Source organism: Zalophus californianus, chromosome 5 (assembly GCF_009762305.2).
Source record: "Zalophus californianus isolate mZalCal1 chromosome 5, mZalCal1.pri.v2, whole genome shotgun sequence".
Taxonomy (NCBI): domain Eukaryota; kingdom Metazoa; phylum Chordata; class Mammalia; order Carnivora; family Otariidae; genus Zalophus; species Zalophus californianus.
Window position 1 is genome coordinate 120,018,519 of NC_045599.1, and position 26,564 is coordinate 120,045,082.

A 26,564-nucleotide genomic window follows, 5' to 3' on the forward strand; every position below is an offset into this window, starting at 1 on the left:
TCCCCAAGACTATTGAACTGATGTAAATATTTCTTGGAGCTGTGCTCTCCATCCTTACTGTCTAATCTTGAGTCTGAAATGCCATATCTCCCATCACGTTTTCAAGAGACTACTGGGCTCCCCACATCTGCTCTTGCATCCTACAATCCATTCTTCACTCAGCCCTTCCAGGGATCTTTCTAAAATACAAATAGCATCACAAAACCCCTTAGTAGTAGATGGTTTGCAGATAGGAGGTCCTTAGTCATTAGAGAGGAAAAAGGTGGGAGCGGGATAGGACCTAAGTCAACAGTGTGTAATAGAAATTGATGTTAGTGATCAATGAAAACGGCATCTGAGGGTGACTTTATGATCTACATAAGATTGAGGTCAGTTTGTTTATCAGACGTTCAAAAATGGAGATGAATTTAAGGAGTTAGATTTATTCCCATTCCTTGGTGCTGCCACCTTTGCTTAAAAAGCCCTTGATTATCAACAACAGCCGTATTATGGAGAGAGCCCAAACGTCCATCGACTGATGAGTGGATAAAGACGGTGTGGTATGTATATACAATGCAATGTTACTCAGCCATCAAAAAGAATGAAATCTTGCCATTTGCAATGATGTGGTTGGAGCTAGAGCGTATTATGCTAAGTGAAATAAGAGAAAAACAAATTACCATATATGTGAAATTTAAGACAGAAAACAGATGAATATATGGGAAGTGGGAATAAAAAAAAGGAGAGAGGGGGAAAAAAAAGGAGAGACAAGCCCTAAGAGACTTAAGGATAGAGAACAAATTGAGGGTTGATGGAGGGAGGTGGGTGGGGGATGGGCTAGATGGGTGATGGGTATTAAAGAGGGTAGGGGTGTTGTATATAAGTGATGAATCACCGAATTCTACTCTAGAACCAATATCGCACTGTTAAGTAAAAATCTTAAAAAAAGCCCTTGTAATAGTTTACCATCGCTTTTAAGATAAAGTCCATCATTCATAAATCCATAATGATCTGGCCCTTGCCTATCTCTAAGCCCCCATTCAGGCTTCTTGCTCCTAAAAGCCTCTCTCTCCTCTTCAATCATTCTTAAATCAAACTGGCCTTTCGAAGGGGACAAGATCTTTCCTTTAGGCCTCAGGGCCTTAACACAGGCTGTTAGCTCTGCTTGAAACACTTTTTCCACATTGTACTTGGCTAACATACTTACCCTTTGGATTTCAGTGGAAATTGTCCACTACATGCTCTCACAGACCTCAGACCTCTGTATTTTAGTTTAGGAATATTTAACCACTACTGTGACCAAATTACTGTCTACTCCTTTCTTTCCAGTTAATCTCCAGACCCCATCCTCGACCCTGGGTCTCATTCCTTGCTTAATCCCCAGGGTGCCAAGCACATAGTAAGTTCCCTATAAATACTTACAATAAATTTAGCAGCCACGCTACTTGCTATTTTAGAAAAAAAGTGCAGATACACGATACCAAATTAGGAAAAGAGGTCTCTATCTTTGTCCAAGTTTTTGGGTTTTTTTTTTTACAGCTTTATTAAGGTATAATTGCTGTTTAGATTATTTAAATACGCATTACTCCACTAACAGCTCTTGGCTGAACTGTCCTACAAGGACGAATCACAGCTAGGTCGGACCGGTCCCAACCTGAGCATCGGAAGTAAAGATCAAGAAGGAAGCAACCACGTTCAGGACAGGGAAAGCCCGCCTCCCTTACTTCCGGTCCCGCCCTTCGCGAGGAGCGCGACGGAGATTGGCGCCCGGAGCGGAGGGCGCGGACTGGGCGGGACTTCCGGTCTTTTTCCAGAGAGGAAAGACGCTTCCCCAGGTTGCGGGAAGATTTGAATTGCTGTTGATTTCCTGTGTTTTCTTTGTGGGTTCATAGTTGGCGCTGCCGCCTCTCTCCCGCTACCCTGACACGATGGACGTCTCGGCCCGAACACTCTCTCTGTGACCTTATTCCTCTGCGGCTGTGATTGTTTTCTCTCATCAAGAAACATCACCGTTGGTAGTTTGTCAAATTCAAGAAATATCCCTGGAGAAGCGGTCGTGGGCAGGCTTCAAGCATTTTGGCAAATTAAAGGGGCCTTTGGCCTCATTTCCAGGAATTTTCGTCTCAGAACTGCCGTGTGAGTCCAAGACATTGGTTATTGTTTTGGTGAGGCTTTTTCTGTAACTAGATACTGCCATTTGGAAGAATGAGGTCCCATTGATGTCAAGTACAGGCTTGTGGCTTTTGATCGTTAAACACTCTGACGTAATGTACTGGGTGGTGAAAACAAACAGGAATACGACAGTAGAGATGAGGCTGAAATGTGGGTTGGAGCCGGATTATGTTTTTTTAATAATATGCCGGGATCTTTAGATATTCCACTGTTTCTTGTGTCTGCTTGTTGTTGAATAAATAATGATTATATCTCTGTAAACTTTTTTTAAAAATTTTTTTAAACAGATTTTATTTATTTGACAGAGAGCGAGCGAGCACAAGCAGGGGGAGTGGCAGGCAGAGGCAGAGGGAGAGGCAGGCTCCCCGCTGAGCAGGGAGCCCGACGCGGGCCTCTATCCCAGGACCCCGGGATCATGACCCGAGAGCCGAAGGCAGTTACTTAACCAACTCAGCCACCCAGGCTCCCCCCTTTTTTTTAAATTAAAAACTTGGCCAAACATAGAGACATTTTCCTAATTGGCAATCAGAAAAGACAAGTTTTCCGACGTGTTTTTTTTTTTTCTGAAATAGCAAGTAGATATCTGAGATTTATATGTATATGTGTGTGTATGCAGTATAAATACATTTATTGCTATGAATATTTATTGCTTGTGACATGAACAAGCACGTAAACAAGTGATGTAAAGTGGTTGGTATTGTCCAGATTGTGGAAAGTTACCTATAACAGCAATACTGGAAATGGAGAGGGAAGAAACTGAAGAAGGTTCCAGATAGGTGCAGAAACGGAGGGGAGAGTTGATGGACGGAAATGGAAAAGGAGCCAGGTTCATAAAAGAAACCTACCAAATCAACAAGACATGTTACAGGGGAGTGGAGAGAGAGTGAAAAGTCAAATATTGCTAACATTGAGATGCCATTAACTCAAATTGCAAATTCCGGAGGAGCAGGAATTTTGAAATTCACTTACTTATTCTTTCATCATTAACTAAATATCAATTGCACCCTTATTATTTGCTAAATATTGTTTTAAATGCCAGGAATACTACTGTGAATAAGACGGATGAGATCTCTGGTCTGATTGAGTTTATATCCTAGTGGAAAAAAACAAAAAGCAGGGAAAGGAATAGAATCAGTTTTGATAGTGATAGATGCTATGAGTAAAAAAGGTGAAATGGATAAAAAGTGATTGGGAGGGACGCCTGGGTGGCTCAGTTGGTTAAGCGTCTGCCTTCCGCTCAGGTCATGATCTTAGGGTCCTTGGATCAAGTCCCGCATCGGGCTCCCTGCTCCATGGGAAGCCTGCTTCTCCCTCTCCCACTCTCCCTGCTTGTGCACTCTCTCCCCTCACCCCTCTCTCTCTGACAAATAAATAAAATCTTAAAAAAAAAAAAGTGATTGGGAGGTGGTTGGGAACAACTTTGAGTTGAATAAGTCAGGCCTTTGAGGAAGTGATATTTAAGCTTAAAAGACAAAGAACCAGCCATGTAATAAGCCAGGGAAAGGACATGCTAGGCAGAAAGAACAGTGCAAAGGTTCTGAGATAGGAAACAGCTTGTTTTAAAAACATTAAAAAGGCCACTGTAGCTAAAGTGTCCTGAACAGGAGAAGAGAGTTAGGAGATGACATTTGGAGGGGAAGATGAGGCCAGATTGTATGGCTGTTATAGGTCATGGTTTGGAATTTTATTTAAGTGCAAAATGGTAGATTGTGAGCCAGGATGTGATAGATCTCATTTTTATTTTAAAAGATCCCTCTGGCTACTGTATGTAGACTGGACTTGAGGGAGGGACGTAAGAGTGAAAGTGAAATTAGGAGATGTTACAGAAGTCTGCTTTGGTGGGAGTGACGATGTTCTATTTTAGTCATGTTCATTGAGTGATTTATCTGTGGGACAAGGACATGAAGAGAGGTCTAGCAGGCAGCTTAAAGTTCTGGGGAGAGGTCAGGTGGATTTGGAAGTTTTCTAGAGAGGGGAATTAATAAAATTGTGTGAATCTCCTCAGGAGAGACCATATGGCTTAATGTGTACTTATAGTCTGACATATTTTACAAAGGATTATAGGCCAGTCATATGTAGCTGATTACATACATTGAAAGGGCGTAAGAGTTTTCTAAAAAGCAAAGGTGGGCATAAAAGCAACATAAGTAGTTATAGTAAGAGATGATATGATAAGGTCAGGTCTTAAATCCTTGATTTAAGAGCATGGTGAAAGGAATGATTAAACTAAAAACAGAGGTAGGGGTCCCTGTTTGGCTTAGTCAGTAGAGCATGTGACTCCTAATCTCAGGATCATGAGTTCAAGCCCCATGTTGGGTGTGGAGTCTACTTAAAATTTAAAAAAATTAAAATAAAAATAGAGGTAGATGTAGTGGGAGAAACCATGGCACTCCCTCCTTTTTTAAAAAAATAAAAGGCAGAGGGAAAGAGAGTTTGGTGCGGGGGAAGGTAGACAGCAGTATCACAGAGTGAGCAGTTTAGTAGGATGAAGACTGAAGTTACTGGGTGTGGGAAGACATTGGTGACCGTGGTGAAACAACTTCAGTAGAAAGGTGGAGGAAGGCTGGATTGCAATGGACGGAAGATGGATGGGAGAGAAAGTAGACAATGAGTGGATATTATACTTGAGAAGTTTTTTGGTAGGCAAAAAGGGTAAACTGAGGAAAGCTTTTTTCTGTCAGGTGGAAGTTGATCACCTGAGTAGTAGGAGATAATGTCCTAGAAGAGGATGGCCTAGTGTTTAGAAAGGAAAGTCTTAAAAAGGATGATGTCCTTGGGGCACCTGGATGGCTCAGTTGGTAAAGCTTCCAACTCTTGGTTTCAGCTCAGGTCGTGATCTTAGGGTAGTAAGATGGAGCCCTGCGTTGGGCTCCACGCTCAGCGGGGAGTCTTCTTGAAGATTCTTTCCCTCTGCCCCTCCCCCACCCTCTCTCCCTCTCTAATAAATGAATAAATATTAAAACAAAAAAGGATGATGTTCTAGAGGGAGATGGGTAAGTGTCAGAGAGCATGGCGATGGTGTTAGAAAGGAATCGTAAGATTTCCTGAGCTCTGGGACGCCTGGGTGGCTCATGGGACGCCTGGGTGGCTCAGTCAGTTAAGCGTCTGCCTTCGGCTCAGGTCATGATCCCAGTGTCCTGGGATCTAGTCCTGCACAGGCTCCTTGCTCAGCAGGGAGCCTGCTTCTCCCCCTACCTCCTTCTCCGTCTGCCTGCCGCTCCCCCTGCTTGTGCTCTCTCTCTCTCTCTCTCTGACAAATAAATAAAGTCTTAAAAAAAAAGATTAATTGGGCTCCTACAAAGCGACATTGCAATTCTGGCACTGGCATATGTGTTGTCTTGTTCAACCCTTGCAACAATCTTGTTACCATGCCCCATTTTACAAATAAGGAAACAAACAGCCTGAAGCATTTAGCTAGTAAATGGTGGAGCATGAATGGAATCCAACCCTCTAATTGCCCTTCATTCAACCCTATAAGGAAAGCATAGGTGATGACAGTCATTTTAGAGGTAGGGAAGAGGAAATTGAATTCAGTGAAATAAGAGTGAGTCTAAGACACTAGAAGATTACTTAGCTTGCTCAGTAGTGACCATGGAACTACTTCCTTAATGTCAGACTAGGAACAAAAATCCAGGTATTGGGATTTCTTTTTCAGTGTTCTTTTTCTTAGGCCTAATAGTTACTTTTGGCCTGCCTTTTGCATATATTACAAATGATTTGCTGTATTCTTATCGCAAAGATGGAATTTGCTTATTATATGAATTGACTTACTGAGCATATAATTTACAGAAATTAAACTTCAGGAGAACTAAAGCTACTGAAATTACAAAGGCAGTTATAACTTGGTGGGCTTTCTTATCCCGTTAGGTTATCTTCCCACATTGGAGTAAAGCCCTCGGGGTTAATCAAGGCATTCTGTTCAGGTTGTTAATGTCAGATAATTTAAAAGTATGTAGTAAAATAGTCACTTCTTTTTTTTTTTTTTAAGATTTTATTTATTTATTTGACAGAAAGAGACAGAGAGGAAACACGAGCAGGGGGAATGGGAGAGGGAGAAGCAGGCTTCCCGCGGAGCAGGGAGCCCGATGTAGGGCTCGATCCCAGGACCCTGGGATCATGACCTGAGCTGAAGGCAGATGCTTAATGACTGAGCCAACCAGGTGCCCCTAAAATAGTCGCTTCTTAAAATTTATTTATTTTGCTTCTTAAAATTTTTTTTTATTTTAGAGAAAGAGAGAGCATGGGGAGAGGAGCAGAGGGGGAGGGAAAGGGAGGGGGGAAGCATTTCAAGCAGACTCTGGGCTGAGTGCAGAGCGCAACGTGGGGCTAGATCTCACGACCGTGAGATAACCTGAGCCAAAACCAAGAGTCGGATGCTTAACCAACTGAACCACCCAGGTGCCCCAATAATCACTTTTCCTCCAACAAAAATACAAGGAAATACATTTTGCTTATGTTCTTAGAAAATGCATCCATTTTCTATTATAGAACTTTTGTACATTAAAGAAACTATTTGTGCTACCCTATTTCCTATTTCCTTCAGTCTTCACCTTGGAAGGACATTTTATCCATAGTCCTAGTAATGGCAGCAGAGGTGCGAATGGTACTTTATGAAGACGATTCAGTGCAAGTGCAATATGTTGATGGTTCCAGACTGCAGCTTTCTCCATGTGGCTCTGAATTTTTATTTGAAAAGGCACCTCCTGTTTCAGCACATCCTTTAGAACAACCAGAAAGAATTCGTCAAAGGACACACTTCGTTATTAGCACTTACCGGGTAAGTAAAGATGACACAGAAACAACTCTTTCTGATGCCAGAATATTGTTAAGGTAGTCAGAGTATGGAAAGTAATCAGTATTCCAGATTACTGTCACTCTAAATTGATTTTCAAATTATTTTACATTTTTTAAGGTTACATTTTGTATTTCTTTTTGTAGGAGCAACTACAGCGAGCCCTAGATTTTCGAAATTCTTTTGCCGTTTGCCCTTTTTTATCTGAAAGCATCATACCTTCTGAAAGAAAAAAGGTAATTTTTCAAAGCTTTTTTTTATAAGTAATATTTGAGGGCAAGTAATTAGAAACAGGTAGTTTCATATTTAATCTTTTTCTTTATGAGACTTGGGAATACACATGTTGCTGTAGAATGCATAGGCTTATATTTTTCACCAGACTAGGGTGTTCTGGTATGTTAAATATTGATTGAGACCCTGAAGGTACATAGTTCATCTTCCTGCCAGAATCTTTGTAGCCAAAGATTCTACTCAGAATTTTTCTGATTGATGACTTTTTGATTCTCGGAGGTATTCAAAATTAAGAAATTGGGGCGCCTGGGTGGCTCAGATGGTTAAGCGTCTGCCTTCGGCTCAGGTCATGATCCCAGGGTCCTGGGATCGAGTCCCGCATCGGGCTCCCTGCTCCTTGGGAGCCTGCTTCTCTCTCTGCTTCTCTCTCTCTCTCTCTCTCTCTCTCTCCCTCTGTCTCTCATGAATGAATAAATAAAATCTTAAAAAAAAATTAAGAAATTATGTGGCCATTTTCTGTAGTTTATGTGCAGTTAATGTTCAATAGAGATGTGTAATTACTTATAGATATGTACATTTTATTTTTTTGCTCATATTCTATTTTGAACTTTTATGAATAATAATATAGCTATCATTTATTGAGGATTTACTTTGTGTCAAGAATTAGGAATGATAGTAAACATATTTAATAACACCAGTCAGTATGGCATGGGTTCCTGATAATCAAAATGGATGTCCAGCCAGTCAAACAGGTATATTCAGCCTCTTTTTACAGGTGAGGGCACTAAATCTCAGAGAGTTTACCTAATCTTGTTCGTGGACATTTTCTAAAAGGCAGTCAGGATTTGAACCAAGTTTATCTGACTCTGAAGACTATGTCTTTTAATCACTTTCTGCTACTGTCATGATGGCAAAGGAGCCAAGAAAAACTAAGCTGTAACTTAGTCTATAAGGGTATTTGCTGCTGACGCTGTAGTAGGATTATTAGATAATCTAATTCTAGAAGAGAGAACTTTTTTTTTTAAGATTCATTCATTTATTTGAGAGAGAGCTCGCGTGAGGGGAGAGGCAGAGGGAGAGGGAGAAGCAGACTCCCTGCAGAGCAGGGAGCCCAATATGGGGCTCAATGCAGGGCTCCATCCCAGGACCCTGGGACAATTACCTGAGCTGAAGGCAGACACTTAACCGACTGAGCCACCCAGGTGCCCCGAAAAGAGAACCTTCTTAACTGACCATCCTTACAAGCCAGCTTTGCCATCAGTGAATACTGTACTAACATCTGTACACATAAATAGCACTATAAGTTTAAGAGGCTTCCTTGATACTAGTTTTTGTAAATTTAAGGTTTTATATAAATGGAAACTGAAATGTTTAACTGTTGCCAAGATTAATTGATTAAAAGACTGTTACGTGAAAAACAAACTGAGGGTTCTAGAGGGGAGGGGGTGGGGGGATGGGTTAGCCTGGTGATGGGTATTAAGGAGGGCACGTTCTGTATGGAGCACTGGGTGTTATACGCAAACAATGAATCATGGAACACTACATCAAAAACTAATGATGTAATGTATGGTGATTAACATAACATAATAATAAAAAATATTTATGGGTTAAAAAAAGACTGTTACGTGACACCTACTGTTTTTATCTTATATGAAGAGATGTAGTAGGCACTGGCACCTGTTACAAGTCTGTTTGCTATTGGTCAGGATCAGTTTACCTTTGAGTAATTAAGTTTTTTTTTTAGATTTACTTATTTATTTATTTGAGAGAGAGAGGGAGAGAGGGTGCGTGCAAGTGGGCGGGGGGCAGAGGGCGAGAACCCCCAAGCTGACTCCCCGCTGAACACAGAGCCCGACACAGGGCTCTATCTCACGACGCATGAGATGATGACCTGAGCCAAAACCAAGAGTCCAACACTCAACTGACTGAGCCACCCAGGCACCCCTAGTAATTCAGTTTTTAAAAAATGTTGCTCTTTAAGCTGCCTGGAATTTATTTTAGGGTATGGTATGCCAGGTGCTACCTAGGATAGGTACTTTATACATGTTATCTTATTTAGTCTATTGAATAACCCTTTTGAGATAGCGTTTCCCACATGCTATTCAGTAATTCCAGTACCATTTATTAAGTCATTCTCCCCTTCCCTCCTTGTTTTGAAAAGTTTGTTATCACATGTAACATCTTAAAATATGGTTGATTCTATTTCCTTATTATTTGAGTTGCTCTGTCAATGATTTTTATACTAGTTCCATACCATTTAAGTTGTGATTGCTTTGAATATAGTACGTTGTGGTGGTGTTTGTACATTGTAGTGCTGGACTTCCCTCATTAATATTCTTTTTCAGGGTAGACTTTTGGGAAGGGCTGAAAATCTATCTCTTTTTCTTCTCTTTCATTTTTTATCTGTGTGTGTGTGTGTGTTTTACATCTCTCTAAGAGAAATAATCTTTTTTTTTTAAAGATTTTTTTAATTTATTTATTCATGAGAGACAGAGAGAGAGAGGCAGAGGGAGAAGCAGGCTTCCCGCCGAGCAGGGAGCCCGATGCGGGACTCGATCCCAGGACCCCGGGATCATGACCTGAGCTGAAGGCAGACGCTTAACCATCTGAGCCACCCAGGCGCCCTCTAAGAGAAATAATCTTAACAATATCAAATATCCTGTGGAAAAATACATATAGGCCGACACCTGGCTCACCATTTTTCATTCTCTCTAGGTAGTAAAACACAAACCCAACTTCAAGAGCTTTCTTACACAATATATAAGCATCAAATGTATGGAAACATTGGACTGCTGACAAAATGCTCCCCATCTCTCTTTCTCCCTCTACTCAGCGTATCTTCGTTGACTTCTCAGAAGCAAGATGGCCCAGTCCTGACACTGCTGATGGCGTGGTATCTATGGAGAGGGGCAGTGTGAAGATAGCATCGTTGGATGGGCACGCATACCTTTGCCTTCCCAGATCGCAGCATGAATTTACAGTACATTTTTTGTGTAAAGTAAGCCAGAAGCCAGACTCGTCTATAGTATTGTCGGAAAAGAAGAATCAAGCCGGAAAGGACAAACTAGTTGAGAAAGAAGGCAAAATCTATACATATGGAAGTTTATCAAGACAGAGACTGAAGAATAAAGAAAATGACCTTTATTGTCAGCTCACGAAATCCAAGGAACCTTTAGAGAAGAGCTGTGTAGGTGGAGCTGAAGGGAGGGAGGAGCCACCCCCTCCTAGTACACGACACACATGTGTATACACATGGGTGAAGCAGCGCTGGCCCGTGGCCTCCTGCCCAGAGGAATGGAAGTATCCTTTGTCTTTAGCACTTCATTTTCATAGTAAAATCAGCAGTATGTCAAGAAGTGATGCAGACATCACCCGGAGTAGAACATTAACTTCTGAGATTTCAGAGGAAAGAGGAAAAGAGGTTTCTGCTCTTCCCAGGGCCCTGTTACTCAGCTGTCCTGTCCCCCACCTGCACAGGTAATGGAAGAATGGCTTCTTTGTCATCAAGCTCTTGTCAGAGCCAGTCCTTAAGTAAAGACAATTTTTCTTTCTCAGTCATCTGCTACCATTCTTAAGGAAAGTTCAGTGATCCAAAATTTTGCTAATAACCGATAGTAAATCATTTCCCTAGCCCATGTGTTGCTTATGTTCCTTACTCTGTGCCCATGCATTGAGTGTTTATGGAAGGCTGACCGTACCCTACATACTTTGTAAAGCACAGAGACTATAGAGATGACCAAGACACAGTCCCTGCTTTCTAGGAGCTTAGACTCTATGAAGGTCACTGTCACTGAAAAGATGATTAAAGTGTGCTAAGTGTTGGCACAGGGCTGTGGTGGGGAGCACAGAGAAACATCAGCTGCCTCTCTGTGGAGTCCTTGCATTGGTTGCTGGAGCATGGATCTGACTGATTTATGATCCTGGGTTCTTTCTTTCATACCTAGTCTTAGAGGCCACACCTATCTTTGGTTAGCTGACTATAAATTGATTCATTGAACATTTTTGAAAAAAGTGGCAAACGTGGAGAGGTTTCTGGAGGACAGATATAAACATTTTCCCTCGACTAAGAGGTGAATAACTTCTGTAAATAGCACAGTAGTGATGGTAATAGCTGACACAAAGTGCTTACGTGCCAGGCACCTCGGTACTTCACCTATTGAATTATCATACAAATTGCATGAGGTAAGTACTGTTATCACCCCATTTTGCAGAGGAACTTGAGATACAGGAATCTTATGAATTTTTTTATTATGTTATGTTAATCACCATACATTACATCATTAGTTTTTGATGTAGTGTTCTATGATTCATTATTTGCGTATAACACCCAGTCCTCCATGCAGAATGCGCCCTCTTTAATACCCATCACCAGGCTAACCCATCCTCCCACTGCCCTCCCCTCTAGAACCCTCAGTTTGTTTTTCAGAGTCCATCGTCTCTCATGGTTCGTCTCCCCCTCCGACTCCCCCCCCTTCATTCTTCCCCTCCTGCTATCTTCTTTTTTTTTTAACATATAATGTATTATTTGTTTCAGAGGTATAGCTCTGTGATTCAACAGTCTTGCACAATTCACAGCGCTCACCATAGCACATGCCCTCCCCAATGTCTATCACCCAGCCACCCCATCCCTCCCACCCCCCACCACTCCAGCAACCCTCAGTTTGTTTCCTGAGATTAAGAATTCCTCATACCAGTGAGGTCATATGATACATGTCTTTCTCTGACTTATTTCGCTCAGCATAACACTCTCCAGTTCAATCCACGTCATTGCAAATGGCAAGATTTCATTCCTTTTGATGGCTGCATAATATTCCATTGTATATATGTACCACATCTTCTTTATCCATTCATCTGTTGATGGACAGCTTGGCTCTTTCCACAGTTTGGCTATTGTGGACATTGCTGCTATAAACATCGGGGTGCACATACCCTTCGGATCCCTACATTTGTATCTTTGGGGTAAATACTCAGTAGTGCAATTGCTGAATCGTATGGTAGCTCTATTTTCAACTTTTTGAAGAACCTCCATACTGTTTTCCAGAGTGGCTGCACCAGCTTGCATTCCCACCCACAGTGTAGGAGGGTTCCCCTTTCTCCGCATCCCCGCCAACATCTGTCATTTCTTGACTTGTTAATTTTAGCCATTCTGACTGGTGTGAGGTGATAGCTCATTGAGGTTTTGATTTGGATTTCCCTGATGCCGAGAGATGTTGAGCACTTTTTCATGTGTCCGTTGGCCATTTGGATGTCTTCTTTGGAAAAATGTCTGTTCATGTCTTCTGCCCATTTCTTGATTGGATTATTTGTTCTTTGGGTGTTGAGTTTAAGAAGTTCTTTATAGATTTTGGATACTAGCCCTTTATCTGATATGTCATTTGCAAATATCCTCTCCCATTTTGTCAGTTGTCTTTTGGTTTTGTTGACTGTTTCTTTTGATGTACAAAAGCTTTTTATCTTGATGAGGTCCCAATAGTTCATTTTTGCCCTTGCTTTCCTTGCCTTTGGCGATGTTTCTAGGAAGAAGTTGCTGTGGCTGAGATCGAAGAGGTTGCTGCCTGTGTTCTCCTTTAGGATTCTGATGGACTCCTGTCTCACATTTAGGTCTTTCAACCATTTTGAGTCAATTTTTGTATGTGGTGTAAGGAAATGGTCCAGTTTCATTCTTCTGCATGTGGCTGTCCAATTTTCCCAGGACCATTTGTTGAAGAGACTGTCTTTTTTCCATTGGACATTCTTTCCTGCTTTTTCGAAGATTAGTTGACCATAGAGTTGAGGGTCCATTTCTGGGCTCTCTATTCTGTTCCATTGATCTATGTGTCTGTTTTTGTGCCAGTACTCATAATGTCTTGATGATGACACCTTTGTAATAGAGCTTGAAGTCCGGAATTGTGATGCCACCAGCTTTGCTTTTCTTTTTCAACATTCCTCTGGCTATTTGGGGTCTTTTCTGGTTCCATACAAATTTTAGGATGATTTGTTCCATTTCTTTGAGAAAAGTGGATGGTATTTTGATGGGGATTGCATTGAATGTATAGATTGCTCTAGGTAGCATTGACATCTTCCCAATATTTGTTCTTCCAATCCATGAGCATGGAACGTTTTTCCATTTCTTTGTGTCTTCCTCAATTTCTTTCATGAATATTTTATAGTTTTCTGAGTACAGATCCTTTGCCTCTTTGGTTAGATTTATTCCTAGGTATCTTATGGTTTTGGGTGCAGTTGTAAATGGGATCAATTCCTTAATTTCTTTCTTCTGTCTTGTTGGTGTATAGGAATGCCACTGATTTCTGTGTATTGATTTTATATCCTGCCACTTTACTGAATTCCTGTATGAGTTCTAGCAGTTTTGGGGTGGAGTCTTTTGGGTTTTCCACCTAAAGTTTCATATCATCTGCAAAGCTTGAGAGTTTGACTTCTTTGCCGATTCGGATGCCTTTTATTTCTTTTTGTTGTCTGATTGCTGTGGCTAGGACTTCTAATACTCTGTTGAATAGCAGTGGTGATAGTGGACATCCCTGCCGTGTTCCTGACCTTAGGGGGAAAGCTCTCAGGTTTTCCCCATTGAGAATGATATTCACTGTGGGTTTTTCATAGATGGCTTTTATGATATTGAAGTATGTGCCCTCTATTCCTATATTCTGAAGAGTTTTGATCAAGAAAGGATGCTGTACTTTGTCAAATGCTTTTTCTGCTTCTATTGAGAGGATCATATGGTTCTTGTTCTTTCTTTTATTAATGTATTGTATCACATTGATTGATTTGCGGATGTTGAACCAACCTTGCAGCCCAGGGATAAATCCCACTTGGTCGTGGTGAATAATCCTTTTAATGTACTGTTGGATCCTATTGGCTAGTATTTTGGTGAGAATTTTTGCATCCATGTTCATCAAGGACATTGCTCTGTAATTCTCCTTTTTGATGGGGTCTTTGTCTGGTTTGGGGATCAAGGTAATGGTGGCCTCATAGAACAAGTTTGGAAGTTTTCCTTCCATTTCTATTTTTTGGAACAATTTCAGAAGGATAGGTATTAATTCTTCTTTAAATGTTTGGTAGAATTCCCCTGGGAAGCCATCTGGCCCTGGGCTTTTGTTTGTTGGGAGATTTTTGATGACTGCTTCAATTTCCTTAGTGGTTATAGGTCTGTTCAGGTTTTCTATTTCTTCCTGGTTCAGTTTTGGTAGTTGCTACATCTCCAGGAATGCATCCATTTCTTCCAGGTTATCTAATTTGCTGGCATAGAGTTGCTCATAATATGTTCTTATAATTGTTTGTATTTCCTTGGTGTTGGTTGTGATCTCTCCTCTTTCATTCATGATTTTGTTGATTTGGGTCATTTCTCTTTTCTTTTTGATAAGTCTGGCCAGGAGTTTATCAATCTTGTTAATTCTTTCAAAGAACCAGTTCCTAGTTTCGTTGATCTGTTCTACTGTTCTTTTCATTTCTATTTCATTGATTTCTGCTCTGATCTTTATTATTTCTCTTCCCCTGCTGGGTTTAGGCTTTATTTGCTGTTCTTTCTCCAGCTCCTTTAGGTGTAGGGTTACGTGGTGTACTTGAGACCTTTCTTGTTTCTTGAGAAAGGCTTGTATTGTTATATACTTTCCTCTTAGGACTGCCTTTGCTGCTTCCCAAAGATTTTGAACAGTTGTGTTTTCATTTTCATTTGTTTCCATGAATTTTTTAAATTCTTCTTTAATTTCCTGGTTGACCCATTCATTCTTCAGTAGGATGCTCTTTAGCCTCCATGTATTTGTTTTCTTTCCGACTTTCCTCTTGTGATTGAGTTCTAGTTTCAAAGCATTATGGTCTGAAAATATGCAGGGAATGATCCTAATCTTTTAGTACCGGTTGAGACCTGATTTGTGACCTAGGATGTGATCTATTCTGGAGAATGTTCCATGGACACTAGAGAAGAATGTGTATTCTGTTGCTTTGGGATGGAGTGTTCTGAATATATCTGTGAAGTGCATTTGGTCCAGTGTGTCATTTAAAATCTTTATTTCCCTGTTGATCTTTTGCTTAGATGATCTGTCCATTTCAGTGAGGGGGGTGTTAACGGCCCCCACTATTATTGTATTGTTGTCGATGTGTTTCTTTGCTTTTGTTATTAACTGACTTATATAATTGGCCACTCCCATGTTAGGGGCGTAGATATTTACAGTTGTTAGATCTTCTTGTTGGATAGACCCTTTAAGTATGATCTAGTGTCCTTCCTCATCTCTTATTACAGTCTTTGGTTTAAAATCTAATTTGTCGGGGCGCCTGGGTGGCTCAGTCGTTAAGCGCCTGCCTTCGGCTCAGGTCATGATCCCAGGGTCCTGGGATCGAGCCCCGCATCGGGCTCCCTGCTCCGCGGGAAGCCTGCTTCTCCCTCTCCCACTCCCCCTGCTTGTGTTCCCTCTCTCGCTGTCTCTCTCTCTCTCTCTCTCTCTCTGTCAAATAAATAAATAAATAAAATCTTTAAAAAAAAAAAAAAATAAAAAAAAATAAAATCTAATTTGTCTGATATAAGGATTGCCACCCCAGCTTTCTTTTGATGTCCATTAGCATGGTAAATGGTTTTCTACCCCTTCACTTTCAATCTGGGGGTGTCTTTGGGTCTAAAATGAGTCTCTCGCAGACAGCATATCAATGGGTCTTGTTTTTTTATCCAATCTGATAGCCTGGAGACGCAGGAAGGTTAAATAACCTGAGCAGAGTCACATAGCTAGCATGTGTAGAATTGGGCTTTGATCCCAGGTTGTCTCTGAATATATATTTGTTATTTAAAGCAAAACAGGGGAGTGATTTTTCAGGCTTGTCATGATTATCTAGTTAAAATTGGAAGTTCCAGTGTTATAAGTACACATTGAAAGAGATTTAGGCTTCCAGATGAATAGTTTTCAATAACTTGCCACTAACCTTAAAGTCCATTATCTTTAAGCATGGCTTAATAGGCCTTCCATTTTCTGATCCCTTCCTACATCTGTAATCCTCACCACGCTTCCCTTGCTTTTTCTACTTGTGGCCTTTTTACAATCTCTAGAATGCCTGTCCAAACTTTGTTTGCCACCTCACCTGCTCTGTTCTTGGCCAGGAGCACTGCTTTATCTTTCTCAGCTCGCTAACTTGTGTGCGTTTCCAGGTCTCAGCAGAAGTTTTCTTCCTTCGGGTGGTTGTCCTAAAGTTCCCAGACAGGATTAGGTTCTTCTACAGTCCCACAGCATCCAGCAATTCTCCTTTTTTTGTGTTCTCTGTCTACTGTTTAACATCCCTGCTTGATAAGAATCTTCACTGAGGGCAGTGACTGTGTCTGCTTTTTTGGGTGTTATATCCCCAGTGTGTGTGGCATAGATAGTGCAGGAAATATTTGTTGTTTGAATCCTAAATTTTAAAGCTTAGTAAAACTGTTCATTTATGTCATTGTGCTGAGATTGAATAGTGAGATTGTTAAAAATACTGAAAAAAATACATGGAAAAATAAGTTTTCAATTTCCTTCATATACCTTTATGTTAATTTTTGCTTTTCTTTGCTCTAGCAAGTTAAGCAAGAAATACATCTTGTTCCAATTTTAGTACATGTGCTGCTGAAGTGAGCACAAGAAATACATCTTGTTACAGTAGCACTATTTTGTTGAATTCTAAAGGTAATTATGTTAAGTGACCAGAATTACAAGCTTGTACTTTGTCCTTCACAGGTGGAATTTTTGTGATTCACTTTCACAAGGACAGTTTGATGAAGAATATTCCTATGCTGAGCTAGTGAAAGTGGTTTGGTACAAAGGTGTAACTTACCGGTAAGGCACCTGTGTTGGAATGGGAGCTCTTTAGCGATGTCAGAGGGGAGGGGACTAGCCCTGCAGACAGACTCCCACAAAAGGACAGTTTGGCCAGGGCCATCATTCTTCTGTTTGGTCCTAAATATTATAGGTCTCAAAACTTAGTTTTATGAGTGCACATAGGGGTCTTGTGACTAATTCACATTAACCATATTCACAGGATTTTTGTGACAACTCCAGAGCCAGTGAGGATTAGTTTTCCTGGTGAATGAAATACTCATGTCAGTTATTTAGGATTCCTCTTCCAAGCATCAGGGGATCTAGCTGTCTGAATTAGTCACATCAAAATGTTGCCTGTTGAGCATGGAATTAGAGAAGATTAGAGGCTCCTCTGTGTCTGCACTATCCCATTGAATTATTCCTACCCCACCACAAAGTATACCTCTCTGGTGACTAGAATACTAATATTGGCTAGATTCATGGTTTCACTACTATAAATAATGCTAGAAAAGCACTGCAAAATGTTGTTCTTTGGGCTCTCGTTTTATACATGAAAGCCCACTCCCTCCGGACAATATATTCTTCATATATTAAAAAAAAAAAAAAATAGACTTGGCTAAAGTTTTTGTACATTATATACCCAGTCCCTTGATTGTACTTGGCTGCTTCAGATATGATCAGTCACCTTCTCTTAGAGATGGCTCCTTTTACACATGGCTAATCTCATTCATCAGATACTGATTCTACTAGTTTCATTATTGAAGAATATCCTATTTTCGGGTTCTGGAGTTGTCATATTTAACTTCTTTGCAGTGAGCATTTCTTTGGTGATTAGTATATGCCAGCTACCATGATTGGCAGTGGGGATACCAAGATGATAAGATGCCTGACTTCCAAAAACTAGGCTCAGTTGTTGAAATAGGTACGTTAACCAATTCTATGTGTTTTATTTATTTTTTGCAAAAAATCTAATTTAGCTGGTTGGGTGCAGAGTTTGAAATTATCCATTTTGCTGGATAGGCAAAATCCCATACTAATTTGTTTGTTTGATTGCTCTCATTTATGTTTTAATCTCAATTAGAAAAAAAAATTAATGATTGTTTTTCTTCCTTAGACTAAACCATAAAAATGTGAACTCAATAGAGATTTATCCTGGAGATGGATCTGTTTTCAAATCAGAGGGAGCTTATTTTGGGAGGTATTTTACATATTATTCCATTCAAGAAGGATCAGAAGAGGTAAGCTGACAATTAGGTCTCAGCTCAAGAATTTGTATATAGCTATTTCTAAATAATTCTGAATATATATAGGAAATTTGATCTTTACATAACATTGCTTGCCTACTACTATGCAGTCTGGAGAATTCATATAACGTTTTGCCAACATTGTCACAGTGATTACTAGTCACCTTATTTTTATTGCATTTTTATCCTGTATTCTGCCAGTCATTTGCCTAAGTAATTTGTATTGTTTTTTTTTTTTTAAGATTTTCTTCTTAAGTAAGCTCCACACCCAAGGTAGGGCTCGAACTTACAACCTTGAGATCAAGAGTCACACACTCTACCGACCGAGCCAGCCAGGTGCCCCAATTTATGTTTAAATCGGAAGTTAAATTTAAACTTCTCATGTCATAGAATTTATCAATAAGGAAACACTAAAACCAGCAGCATTACTTTGAATCAGTATTCTTTGAATTAATGTATGCACATTCTTTTTTTCCCCACCATGTAACTGTTTGCATATTTAAAATACCTCCTAACTCCTAAATGTTTATATACAACTAGAAAGTTGAACAAGGGGCACCTGGGTGGCACAGTCACTTGGGCGTCCAACTCTTGGTTTTGGCTCAGGTTGTGATCTCAGGGTTATGGGATCGAGCCCCGTGGTGGGCTCCATGCTGAGCATGGAGTCTGCTTGGGATTCCCTCTCCCTCGGCCTCTTCCCACCCTCTTTAAAAAAAAAGAAAGAAAGAATGTTGAACAAGATTGTTCTCTGTTTTTGAAAGCAGCAAAACATAACATGATATATTTAATCTATCAGACCAAAATGTAGTCATATGGCTATATTATTAATAGTCTAAATTTGCTCGTTCCCAATCTGACATTTGACATCCACCATTATGTAAGGATCACGGTAGTATCCCCTGGCTTTGCTTTGCAGGATGGAACATAATGAGTATGTTTCTTTCCATATTACAGAGTGGAATTTTGAGTGATCATTTGTTTATCCACTTGTTCCATCTATACTTCCCACTGCCCCCTCCACTCCCTATTTATATTTTAAGTAAATCCCAAATATCTTTCCATTCATTAATATTTATATATATATATAACATATATATAGGAACAGATTTCCCACTGGGTCTGTTTGTAGGAAAGTGTTCATTTATTCAATACATATTAATTGAATACTCCTAGGCAGACACTCTGTCAGGCACTGGGTAAGGATGAAGAGCTCCTGCCCTCAAGGGTTCACAACCTAGTAGTCAGTCAGATAGGCAAACGAGCAAATGAAATAAAAGTGTGACCAGTATTCTGTGTGTGTGTGTGTGTGTGTGTGTGTGTGTGTGTGTCCAGTGTATGAGACAAGTAAACAGGCAAATACAGTGGGTATGCATACCTACACTGCTGACTGCTATGTATTGGGAATTTGAAAATGTACAATAAATATGCTACATCTTCCTGGAGCTTCAATTTTACTCAAAGGTGTAAAGGGGAAGGATGATAATTTTTTTTTTAAAGATTTTATTTATTTGAGAGAGAGAGAAAGCATGAGTAGGGGGGAGGGGTAAAGGGAGAGGGAGAAACACTCCCTGCTGAGCAAGGAGCTTGACACAGGGCTGGAGCCCAGGACCCTGAGATCATGACCTGAGCTGAAGGTAGACGCTTAACTGACTGAGCCATCCAGGTGCCCCAGTGATGATAATTTTTATACTGAAGCCAACGTATCAGGAGGAGAAACATGAGCTTTGGGGATGAAACAGAAGGTCCAGACCAGTTGTGCCTTTGTGGGGGACTTCTTCAGGCTTCACTCTCAGACTACCTTTGTGAGCAACACTTCAGCTCTGTCCACTTGAATGAGGAGATTTAGGAACAATTGGCTATCTTTTCAGGATAAAATTGTTTGCTCCTTACTTTAACCCATACTCGAAAATAAATTCCAGATGGATTAAAGGGCTAAATGTAAGAAACCAAACTTTCTCATGTTAGAAGAAAATATGGAAGAACAATATTTATAATCTTGGGGGACGGAGGTCTTCTTAAATACAGTACAAAACACCAGAAGGCATAAAATAAAAGTTTGGCAACCTTGAAATTTTCAAACTTATGTTAAATTTTAAATATTTAACTTCTGTTAAATTAGATAGAGCCAAAAAGATAAGCAGAGGCCTAGAAGAAAATATTCTACGCTATAAATCAGAATAAAAAGACCAAAAAACCCCCACAAACTCTTGTAGAAAAATGAGTAAACGATAAGAATGGTTAAGCCATAGAAAAGGCAATATAAATAACTCCAAATATGTGGAAACATATTAGGCTTTACTGCTTGCATCAAAGAAATGCAAATTAAAATAACGTATGTTTTCACTCATGAAATTATCTAAAGGTTGATAGTGTCTACTATGGGCAAGGGTGTGGTGTAAAGGGTGTTTCATAGTGCTGGTTGGAGTGTAAATTGATTCACCCTTCATGAAGGACAATTTGAAATATCAAGTTAAATTGGCTAGAAATTCTGCCTCTAGGCATCTATTCTAGCAGAATATTAGCACATATACACAAATAAATACGGCCAAGGTTGTGGGTTGTAGCATTGTTTGTAGTAGCAAAAAACTGGAGGCAGTCTAAATGCTTATCAGTAGAGAAATGGTGAAATGAGCTGTGTGGCCAGATTATGGGGCTGCTGTGCAGCAGTTTAAAGGAATGAGGAAGATGTAGATGCATAGAGAGAGAGAGATTGAAAGATCTCCAAGACACTGAAAAAGGAAAGTTGCAGAAGAACATGTACAGTGGTATCTTCTGTAAAGAAAAACCCCAAACCCAAATATATTACTGTATATAATACACATGTAAATGCACAGGGGAAGATCTGGGCAGATAAAAACCAAACTGAAGGGACACCTGGGTGGCTCAGTTGGTTAAGCGTCTGACTCTTGATTTTGGCTCAGGTCATGATCTTAGCACTGTGAGATCGAGCCCGGCATCAGGCTCCATGCTCAGCAAGGAGTCGGCTTGAGATTCTCTCTCTCCCTCTGCCTCTCCCACTCGTGCTCTCTATCTCTCTCTCTCTCAAGTAAATAGATAAATCTCTTAAACCTTAAAACTGAAGTGGTTAATTTTGGGGAGGAGTTTGGGATTTTGTGAGGGAGGAAAAGTAGGGAGGGACTTAAATCTTGTATATTTTTAGCTTTGTTTTCTTCCAAAAAAAAAAATAGTGATGTATTGCTACTTGTACACTTAAATTTTTATTTATTTTTTTAAAGATTTTTTATTTATTTATTTGAGAGAGAGAATGAGAGAGAGAGAGAGAGCGTGCACATGAGGGGGGAGGGGCAACACTTAAATTTTTAAATAGGAAAGATGTAATTGCTTCTGTAGAGATAAGAACTTGGTGCTCTGGAACCACATAAGGAGGGGCACCTGACCTAGTTTGGGGGAAAAGTCTTCTGGAGGATGACATGGCTGAACTAGGATCTATAATTATATTTTATTTTTTAAGTAATCTCTACACCCAACATGGGGCTCAAACTCACAACCCCAAGATCAAGAGTTGGATCAAGAGTTGGATGCTCTACTCTGAGCCAGGCAGGTGTCCCTAGACCTATGATTTTAAAGAAGGAGTTATACAGAAGAAGGATAGAGGTTGGAGGAGTATATAGCTGAGGGAACACTGCTTGCTCCACTCCTTGCCTGGCTGGCTTCTTGTTGGTAAAATTTCTATTTAAATGTCATCTCCTCAAGGAGGCTTTTCCTGACTATCCAAATTAAAGAAGCTACCTATGACACTCTCTGTCATGGTACCCTCCTCTTTTTTTCTTCCCAGCAATTAATACTATGTGACATTTTCTTACTGATTAATGTTTGTTTGCTAACTAGCCCACACTAGAAGTAAGCCCTATCTTGTTCAACACACTATTTTCGCTAGAGCATAGAAGAGGTAGATAAATGTCACCTAACTAGAGGCTGGGGCGAGTGTGGAGTGTTGAAGGAAATGAAAATGCTATAGATAGAATGCTGTAGAGATCGAGTGTGGGGGGGAATGTCCGGGGAAGAGACTAAATCACTAAGTTTGGCCAGCTCATAAATGGGTCATGAGAAACCATATTGCTTTTGCAGAGCCACTGAAGGATTTAAGTAGGGAAGTGACATCCTATTTTTGTTAGGTCATTTTAGAGGAAGATAAACTGGAGTAGGGAAGAGGTAGACCAGTTAGAAGACATTTATAGTAGTTCAGGGAAGAAAGTATGAGGACTAGGTAGTGGTAATGAGAATGGAAACATAGGAATGGACACAAGAAATATTAAGGAAACAGAACTGTTGGCTGACTGGATATTGGGGATGAGGAAGGAGTTGAAAATAATGGCAGATTATTGAATAAATCAATGAGTGGTGGTGGCAGGCACAGTATTAAACCAAAATTTTATCAAATCTAAATTGTTTTGAGGACTAGGTAGTGGTAATGAGAATGGAAACATAGGAATGGACACAAGAAATATTAAGGAAACAGAACTGTTGGCCGACTGGATATTGGGGATGAGGAAGGAGTTGAAAATGATGGCAGATTATTGAATAAATCAATGAGTGGTGGTGGCAGGCACAGTATTAAACCAAAATTTTATCAAATCTAAATTATTGAATAAATCAATGAGTGGTGGTGGCAGGCACAGTATTAAACCAAAATTTTATCAAATCTAAATTGTTTTGATCTTACTGGGTGGTGTCAATAAAACATTTAAATTCTATTAGATCTCAACCCCATGTGCCTAAAAGTGAGATACTCTTAATTATAAGATATATCCAGATGTCATAGAGGTTAAATTGTGAAAAATGAGCATCTTAGAATTGATGAAATAGGGCAGTGGAAAAGACAAGAACTCTCAAGGAACTCAGTATCCAAAAGAAAAAGATGTAAATAGTTAAAATGCAATAGTTTGAGTGCCTATCATGTGCCTTAGCACATTGCTAATAAATGCTGGGGATACAGAGGTCAGTAAAACAGACACAGCCCCTACCTTCACGAAGCTCTATTCTAGCAGGGAGGACAGACATTCAGTAAAAAAGTATTAAATTGAAATCATAATGAAAACCAAGAAGCTAGAGTGGAGGGTACTGTGCTTGTGGACATAACTAGGGATTTCACCTAGTCTGTGGGACCTCAGTAATGGCTTCCCTGAGAAGAAGGAAAAGTAGGCATTAGACAAAGGGAGATGATGGAGGAGGGAACTGAATTCCAAGGAGAGGGAACACACCAAAGGTATATATGAAGTAGAGAAGGAGAAAATGTGAATTTTGAAATGAAGGTAATTCCATTTTCTACATGTTGAAGTGAGATATCCAGCGGAGAAGCTTAGTAGAGAAGAGGAAGGACTATTTTTTGAGTACCTACTATATACTAAATTCTGTCCTGGGTGCTTTATATATGTATTATATCGTTAATCCTCAGTCTAGGTGGTAGGTAGTATCCCCATTTCACAGGTTGTAGGCACTGAGGTTTATAAAAGTCTGCATAAGGCGTGCCTGGGTGGCTCTGTCGGTTGGACCAATGACTCTTGGTTTCAGCTGGGGTCATGGTCTTCTCTCCTGGTTGTGAGATTGAGCCTGCCTGGGTGGGGCTCCTGCTTACTGTGGAGTCTGCTTCAGATTCTTCCTCCCTCTCCTCCCTGCTCTGCCAGCTGCCCCCCACCCCGCCACCCTGCTGCATGCACTTTCTCTCTCTCTCTCTCATGAATGAATGAATGGATGAATAAAATCTTAAAAAAACCCAAAAGGTTACATAAACCTGTCCATCATTATAGTTAGTAAGAGGCATACCTGTGATTTGAATCCAGCTTTGTCTTAACTTCAAAGCCCATCTTCTCTCACTGATGGTAAAGCATGTATGGGCTATATTCTCTTGTGGTTCAAATTAGATCTGTGCTACTTCTTAGCCCTCAAATTTCGATTTCCTCACCTAAAAAAAATAGGCATTAATAGTTCTTATCTCAGAATTGTTTTGAAGAGTAAATGAAATAACCATGTAAATTACATAGCATAGCACCTAGCATATAGTATCTGTTCAATAAATGTTAGCTGTTGATATTATATTTATTATGAACAGAACTTTGGACTCTGCTGGTATTACCCAGGAAGAAATCAGGAAATCAGAAAACAAGGCTGAAGACAGAACCCAGGGAAACACAAGTATTAAAGAGTCTGAGAAAGAGGGAATAACAATTTTTTTTAATTCAAGAAGCTGAGCTTATAAATAATATGCCTTCCACAAACTGTAGCGATAGTTCTTCCATTAACAAAACATAATAAAATTATATAATTTGTTCAATTAAAATAGTTTTTTAAACCTATATAGGCTTTTTTTTTTTTTGGTCTAAAGGTAAAGTGGGGCTTATATGATGTTTTCTGCTAATGTGTAGGAAAATTAATTTGGTTGCCATATTAAGTACAGCCAGAATTTAAAGTGGGCAGTAAGTTATAGGGTATCAGAATGCAACTTTTGTAACTATCCAGGATGAAAGCTAGACTTCAGAAAAAATGGGAAAAAAGGAAAAGCATAAAATAACTTTAAAAATATACCTTTTATGGGCTTTTGATTAAGTTAAAATAACTGCTTGCATCGTCACAATATAAATACAAAATTTAAAAAAAAAGAGTTAGCTAATAATGGCCAGGATTTATTATTGAGATATTTCATTTTAAATTAATTTTCAGAGAGAAGAGAAAACTTACTCAGTAAATAACCTTCCTCCGGACAGACCAGGAAGTCTGTTCTCTGTGTGTTCTCTACTTAAACAGGCAACCAGGTAAGTTCTTCACATTCATCTGACCTAAGTGTTATGTGTCTGAGAATCCTGATACATTTTCTGATGGTTAGGGGAAGATTAAAAATTTGTAGTACAGTGGAAATACTTGTCTTTGGTAGAATCTGTCAAGTTTTCTGGCCTCTTCATTTATAAAATAAGGTAATCACATCATTATAAGACAAACCTTGCAGGTTGTGAATCCATCACCTCTTAGAAAGGAGGACCTGAAAAGTCTCTATTTGGAGTCATTTCATTGCTAAAAAATTAGAGGAGTAGCCTTCACTATATAAGATTAACACAAAGGAAAGCAACCCCCCTTCCAGGGCATAAAGGATTTCTGGAAGAAAAGTGTTCTGAACATATTTTAGTGGAAATGAGTTACTTGCCTAACATGTATAGCAGTAAGAATGCGTTGCTAGAATTGGAAAATGCCATTATTTGCAAATGTTTAAGTACTGTTTTTCATGTTCACAGAATTCTTCAACACTGTGCCAAGACAAGGCTTTCTTTAAGCCATAATTATCGTATATGCTGCTGGAAAATGGTATCTTAAAATTATTATTATTATTATTTTGAAGATTTTTATTTTTAAGTAATCTCTATACCCAATTTAGGGCCCGACTCACAATCCTGAGATCAAGAGTCACATGTTCCACTGACTTAGCCAGCCAGGGGTCCCTTAAAATTATTTTAGAAACAAGATTTTTAAAATTATTTTATTGTTTGCATACATACCTCTAAGTTCAATTTACTTTCATCTAAGTCATGTAAGAAATTCTTTGTAACATTAATATTGGTTTATTCAGAAAAATATCCACTTATTAGAAAAACACTGCAAAATACAGCTTTTATGTTATACTTTGTCTATAATTTGTTTTTGTTTCTTTTTTCTTAGTGGAGGGGGAAGGGCAAGGAATTGATTGGATTTGAAGTTTGTGGAAATGTAGTTCTTTTAAACTATGATATTACAGTATTCTACTGTATTTCCATAACTGTACAAGTAAATTCTTTTAACGTTGACTTAAAGGAAGTGATTCTCAGACTTTGATTTCTGTATCTGTACTAATTTAGTTATAAACCTATACGTTGCTGTAGTTCCTAATGTTTTTCTATGTTTTATGTAAAATTCAGCAGAACAGTGATTTTCCAAAGATATTAGAACTTAATCTGCTTGTAATAGACTAATTTGGGTATCCACTTCTGGAAAAGTCAGAATATATGTAAGGATTCTACAATATTCAACTTCTGAATAAAGTTGCTTCAGAGTTTGTTAATCATTTAAGTAATAATCGATAACTCTCTTTCCTGCTATTTTTATTAACTTGGCTTTAGGTACCTGGGATAAATGATAGCAATATACTGCCTTTGCTTTTGAGAGAATCAGTCATACCCAGCGTGGGAAGATTTCTTGCATATTCTGATGACAAAGTACATGCTGTCTTTTTAGATGGCATTACTCTAACCCTAAATTGGAATTTCAGCTCTTTTATTGAAAAGAGACAGGTGATTATATTTCAGACTGAAATCTATTTTTTATTGTTTTTTTATCTGTGGAAATAGAACAAAGAAAATAAAGTACCACACTATTTCAATTTATTTTTTGAAGTATAAAATCTGT

General features: G+C 39.4%; 1 protein-coding gene across 2 annotated transcripts in view; it reads left to right on the forward strand.

Moving 5' to 3' along the window:
• Nucleotides 1-1,802: 1,802 nt before the first annotated feature.
• C5H5orf34 (chromosome 5 C5orf34 homolog) overlaps nucleotides 1,803-26,564 on the forward strand; it is a 36,563-nt gene continuing 11,801 nt past the window's right edge. Inside the window, exons 1-9 of one of the 2 annotated variants that reach the window (XM_027606116.2) lie at nucleotides 1,803-2,115; nucleotides 6,695-6,928; nucleotides 7,090-7,179; nucleotides 10,008-10,651; nucleotides 16,852-16,950; nucleotides 18,047-18,170; nucleotides 24,855-24,946; nucleotides 25,421-25,490; nucleotides 26,279-26,449. In XM_027606116.2, the coding sequence (XP_027461917.2) occupies nucleotides 6,734-6,928; nucleotides 7,090-7,179; nucleotides 10,008-10,651; nucleotides 16,852-16,950; nucleotides 18,047-18,170; nucleotides 24,855-24,946; nucleotides 25,421-25,490; nucleotides 26,279-26,449 (1,485 nt within the window). In that variant the 5' untranslated portion in view covers nucleotides 1,803-2,115; nucleotides 6,695-6,733. The remainder of the gene's footprint in view (nucleotides 2,116-6,694; nucleotides 6,929-7,089; nucleotides 7,180-10,007; nucleotides 10,652-16,851; nucleotides 16,951-18,046; nucleotides 18,171-24,854; nucleotides 24,947-25,420; nucleotides 25,491-26,278; nucleotides 26,450-26,564) is intronic. The other variant, XM_027606117.2, reaches the window with a different exon arrangement.